This window comes from Sebastes umbrosus, chromosome 1, assembly GCF_015220745.1.
Source record: "Sebastes umbrosus isolate fSebUmb1 chromosome 1, fSebUmb1.pri, whole genome shotgun sequence".
NCBI classification, from domain to species: Eukaryota; Metazoa; Chordata; class Actinopteri; order Perciformes; family Sebastidae; genus Sebastes; species Sebastes umbrosus.
The window spans coordinates 30871993-30877992 of record NC_051269.1 but is presented as its reverse complement, the minus strand read 5'-3'; the positions used below and the strand labels follow the sequence as shown (position 1 = coordinate 30877992).

The 6000-nt window shown below is 41.6% G+C and overlaps 1 protein-coding gene across 1 annotated transcript; it reads right to left on the bottom strand.

The window, feature by feature from the left end:
• Positions 1–821: 821 nt before the first annotated feature.
• On the bottom strand, positions 822–5308 carry LOC119495657 (zinc finger protein 285-like). Its single transcript, XM_037782387.1, has 2 exons — positions 4895–5308; positions 822–3414 (listed from the first exon to the last, which is right to left on the bottom strand). Exons 1-2 carry the CDS (start codon positions 5073–5075, stop codon positions 2495–2497), a joined length of 1101 nt encoding a protein of 366 aa, XP_037638315.1. The 5' UTR covers positions 5076–5308; the 3' UTR covers positions 822–2494.
• Between the last annotated feature and the right edge of the window lie 692 nt (positions 5309–6000).

Genomic DNA, 6000 nt, shown 5'->3' with positions numbered 1-6000 from the left:
CCCAAATAGTGAACGCAATAAGTATACAAAAGAAGTTTGTGTAAAAAACAGCGATTTGGATGAATTTTGAGCAGATTATTTCCTGTGAATGATGCATCAGAGTTGAGTTTTCCTGTATCAATCATACATACTTAAAAGGCTTTCTCCTGATGCTTGGGCATTGTTCTATCAGCTCTTTGGTTGTTTAAACTGTGAACTTTTCTAATGCAGAATGAGGCTGTTTAGCAGAGAGGGGAGGCTCTGTTTATATAACTTGTGTTCAGGTCTTCACCGTGTCCTTATCCTGTATATTGTTTTAAAAAGTTATCTTACCCCCCTTTAAAATCAAGAAGGCCTAACGACCCCCGTGAAGCTGTGGTGACCCCCAGGTTTGGAACCAGCGGAGTATGTCAGGCTGGTTAAAAAAACACTGGACTTTTGCACAGGAGGTCGGCGTGTGAAACCAGAGGTCAACGTTGATTTATTTGTCACGTAAGTTACGTACTTAAGTTACGCCACTTCTGGAGTTATTTTAAGCCAAACCACAATCTTTTCCTAAGCCCAACTAAATAGTTTTGTTGCCTAAACATAAGAAAGTTGTTTCCTGTGAAGATGGAAGTTTATTTTGAAAAGACTGTATGAAACGAGTGGAAATTGACACGTGTTGCTGGACATTTGTAGGAAAACACACAAAAGAGGAATAACTTTTTTTTGTAAGATATCATACAAACCGTTGTATGAGAATACGTTGAGTACGTAGCTAGCACTGATCATCAGCATCATTTCATGTTAGATTCTTAAAAATTAGCTCAGCTTGCATATAATACAAGACAACTACAATGGATACTCAATTACTACTTTATTAAAAAATAACATTTAATACGCAATGGTACAACACTGTACATTAGAGTGTGTGTGTGCAGTGGGAGCAAAGGTGTCCCAGAGAAGACTGTGAGTGAAGGGCTGCTGGTCAACTGTGAGGACGTGCTGTCGTTGTCTCATGCTGCATTCATCACGTATTGGAGGGTTCGCTGGTGTGCATCCCAGAGCAACAACTGAGCTCTGACACACTCTGAAGGTATATTTTATTTAGTTGTTACAGGACGCTCAGGCGCAAATTGTTATTTCCATGTTTTGAATTGTTATTGTTGTGTTTATTTCTGCTACAAGCAGGGACAAATTGCATGAGAAAACTCTCAAACCCTGAGTTTCTGACTTAATAATAGCTGTTTCAAGTCAGACGTTAGCATTTCTGGTGTATGCCCTCATGTTATGAATGCAGCATTAGTCCTGAGAGGAGAAAGGTGACTGTACTGTTCAGGGGGTCAGTCCAAGATGGGCAGAGGAAGTACCTGATTCCATGAAAAAACAACCATCACCTCTGAAAATCAACCACAACGGAGGCCACTCCAAAAATACCTCACATGTGAATGACAATTGTGGTGGAAACACAGGTGAACATGAATCTTTGCAGACTGAGACCCCTGAAAAACCACAGAGAGGTTCAGCTAATACTGTACGGCCCTATTATAGAGTGAATTTCTGCACCATCTTTAGAAAGATGCCATAGTGCATGTCATTAAAAAAAAGACACCACAGAATTGCAAAAGTAATGGTAGATCGAGACTAGTGGTTTTTACAGAATATCACATTATTTCACAAAATAGTGGAGCAGTCTCACAATAGATTGATCCATATTTCAATGGACGACATGAAGCACTGACGATGTGAGATGGCAGTATTTAGCTCTGCAACAATGTAACAGCACTAAGAAGAAAAAAGATGTTAAAATAAAGACTAAAATGGAGATAAGTGCTGGGTCAGACTTCTCCTTGTTAAGCCCACAGTATACGGGCACATTTCAGTGGCTTTTTGTTCATCTAAATTGTGTCATCGTTTAATTGCTACATACAAAACTGGCAGTGTTACTGGCAGATGACACACAGGCTTCATTTGTCATGCCATCAATTCTCCAATTAATTGAGAAAATGGAGATCATTTCATGCACTGCCTCGTAATTTTAGTTCCTAAAATAATGATCATACGATAGATGTCAAGTCTGCAGATTTTAAACTCAAGTGTAAACTGATGGATATGAAGTGACTGGTTGATAAAAAGCCGTGACCGTGTTGAACATTGTTGCATTTCTTAATGCATCTCAGTTTCAAGGCATGTGTGGAAGACTTCATCATGCTAATTATATGACTAAGAAAAGGCTAGATAATTCAGAAAGGCTAGCTAATAACTCAAATTGTGTCTTTGAGATTTAATACTCAGTGACAAGTACAAAATTAAGTAAATGACATACTAAACTGGCTAATACAAATTCTATTGAGGGACTATGGCGTGGAGAAGTGTTAGGTTAGATAAGAAACTTTCTCTAAGAGTTGCAGAATCCCTAGTTCTTGGAAAGTAGGAAGAAAAAAAGCCTTGTTTTAATGGCAGCGATTTTAGCTTTTTGTAGGAAAGTTTCCCTCATCAACATGATTCACAAACTGGGTTGTTGACACTTGCATCATTGCCCTGAGAAATATGTTCCCTCGCGGCTATGGGTCTGGAGATGCCTTTTGATTTTGTCAGAGCGGCTGAAGCATTTGCCACAAACAGGGCAACTGTATGGCTTCTCCCCAGTATGGATCCTCATGTGTACCTTCAAGTGAGCCATCTGAGTGAAGCCCTTTCCACAAATTTGGCAGCGAAATGGTTTTTCTCCCGTGTGGCTACGTTGGTGCTCCTGGAGTCTGCCGGAGGAGCTGCAGCATTTCCCGCATACTCCACAGCGGTACGGTTTTTCTCGAGTATGCACTTGTACGTGCACGTGCAGGTGGCCGACGTGACTAAACGCCTCGCCACAAACCTTGCAGCAAAAGGAAGACATGTGGCCTTGTAGGGGGGATTTTTGATTAGGGCAGTCCACGGCATTGGCTGCTTGGTTACGCATGTGAGAGGTCTGTCCTCTGTTAGCTCCAGTTCCATTTCCCTTAGCACCAACCATCTGTCCTCCGTTCTCCACCCCGATAATGTCAATGTTGTTCTCATTTGAGCAGTTTGGGTTGACTGGTGCGAGTGGCTGGGCGCCGCTGTTGGAGGAAGTAGAGCCTCTGTGGCCTCCTCCACTCTCCACCTTCACATGCCTCGAGGAGCCTCGCGATGCAGGATCCCTCTCTCTGTTCTCCACACCTTGACTCTGGGGGAGGTTGGACGTGTGGGGGGCTTCCTGGGGATATTCATTTCCAACGCGCGGGGGAGTGAACATGTTCTCTGGTGTGCTGCAAGAGCCATGGCCGCGGAGCTGATCGTCTCCCTGGTTGGCCCGGAGATCTCTTTTATCCTTAATCTGAATAGGGATGCGCTCTTCATGCCCCATGCTGGGACTCCACTCACGGCGTGGATGCTCGCCATCCTCCTCATCCAACAGCGCCATGGACGGACGATCTGAGAACACAGGAGGAAGAGGTTCAGATGAAAATATTAACTTCAGTGCAAACACAATGTGAGTGTGAATGGTTGTCTATCTCCATGTGTCAGCTCTGGGATAGTCTGGCGACCTGTCCATGGTGCACCCCGCCTTCGCCCAATGTCAGCTGGGATCGGCTTCAGCCCCTCCCACAACCCTGAATAGAATAAGCGGTTACAGATAATGGATGAATGGATGGATGCTGCAAATACAACTGTGTCCATGGCACAGTGCAACGCTAGTTGAGCTACTTCGCACTTGCAGTTCATAAAATTTCATAGTTATGATGGTTGTATTTAAATATCAAAATAGACTTGGTCCTCAACTTAGTTGTAGCTAAACCCAAGGGGAAGAAGAGGCGGTAATTCACCCAAATCCTGACACAGCTTGTTTCATGATCAATTTGATTACAAAATAATGGCCTAAAGAAATAGACTCTCTCATTTAATGTAGTTAACTCTGCTATAAAGCAGTCTAACAGTATAGTAGTAAATAATACTGTATGTGATGCCTACATAAAGTATTCACCCCCTTGATCTTTTAAGTGTTGTATACCATTAATTCAGAGTAACTGGGATTGACTGTCAAATAAAAGACTGTCAAGTGAAAGTGTACGTAAAAAAATCTCTACAAATGGATTTAAATTAAGAGTATTAAACTTATAATAAATAATGAGACCTTTGGCAACAGCCTGCAAACAGCCTAACATTGCTCTATGTGGAGTTTTATAATTGGTGTAAACAAACACTTTGACACAACAAGTGAATAGTGTATAATCCGTCTTGTATCTGTCAAATAAGTCGTGAATAAGTACATTAACTACGTCAAAACACACAGTAGTATACAGATTTACATTAAGAGTATTCAACTTATAATAAATAATGGCCCCTTTGGCAACAGTCTGCAAACAGCCTAACTATGTGGAGAGGGAGTTTTAAAATTGGAGTACACAAAAACTGTGACACAACAAGTGAATAGTGTATAATCCAGGTCAAATAAGTGGTGAATAAGTACATTAACTGAGTCAAAACACACAATAGTATACAGATATAGCTACATGCTAGACGGCTAAACTAGCTGCTCGGCTAACGAACAAAGGTTGCTAACGCGCTAGCCGCTCCATAACAACAGCAGCTAAAGTCAACTAGCTCGCTAGCGGCTAAAGTTAACTAGTTTAGAAGTGAGGGAACATTACTGTGAGACTGTATGTTGTGTTATTAGATTTGTTACGGGACGTTATTATTGTTATTTTACACCCCAAAACCACCACACAGACCCGGCAGACAGCACGTAAAAAGGGGCGCAACTGCAACCCGTTAGCACCGTTAGCTTCCAGTTAGCTTTGAGTTAGCTTTGAGTTAGCTTTGAGTTAGCTTCCAGTTAGCTTTGAGTTAGCTTTGAGTTAGCTTCCAGTTAGCTTTGAGTTAGCTTTGTGCTAGCTAGCCGTTAGCTGCTAACCTGGCCATATCTCGATCCCCGCGTCTCGCAGCCTCCGTCTCAGATGGTCGTTCTCCCGCTCCCGGATCGCTATCTCCTCCTGGTACTCCAGGATCGTGTCCTCCACAGACTTGTAGATCTCCTGCGCTGCGAGCATGAGCCGCTCAGTCAGGAAGACGTTTAGGAACTGCAGTTTGGTCATGTTTTCTTCTTGGTGGTTGTTGGTTGTCGCACCGGAGGAGCTCTTCTTCTTGCTATCTTCCAAAATGGACCAAAAAAAAAGATGCTCGACCCAAATCACGTGACCCGGAGTTATGTCTTCTTCTTCTACATCGGTCCCCAAAGATTTCCTGGGTCACAGAATATGAGGGGTCACAGATAATAGTGTAACACCTGTGACAGAACAACATACTCTAATGTTGTGAAAGTGCCAGAGTGTTTTTATTCTAATCCAGAGTCCTAGTTGTGTGAATATATGACCCCAAATTCTTTATTCATAAGGAAAAATCTTAAAGACTCCACCCATCTTCATGTGCTATCATAATGAAACTCAACTCTACATTAAGTCCCTGAAATTAATGAACAATTCTTTTATTTTTATTTATTTTTATTTATTTAACCAGGTTAGTCCCATTGAGATTAAGAACCTCTTTTCCAAGGGAGACCTGGCAAAGACATTCAGCAGCAAGAACACAAAGTTGCAGACACAGACACAAATAGAGATAAAATACAATTCACAAACTCTAAATGCACTAAAATTTGCTTTAAAAGAGAACTATCTAAAGAGAAATGGGGGGACAAAAATGAACTTTTCTGGGAGTCAGCTGTACAACAAGGGAGCTAAAAACATTGGCATGCCATAGAGTCTGCTTCTAAAGCCTTAATTTTAGATTTAAAAATATTTAATTATACCAGCTCCTTGATTTTTAGGTCATTTTGGAGCAAATTCCAGGCTGAGGGTGCAGAATATGCAAAAGCCCTTTCCCCAATTTTTGTCCGAGCTTTTTGGGACAGAGAGCACAAATCAAAATATGCCAAAGATCTCTTAATGTTACTTGAAAATTATCTGACCCTACAACTAACTATCACTTAATCCCTTTTTTAACTTTGTTTTATTCATGCCATGC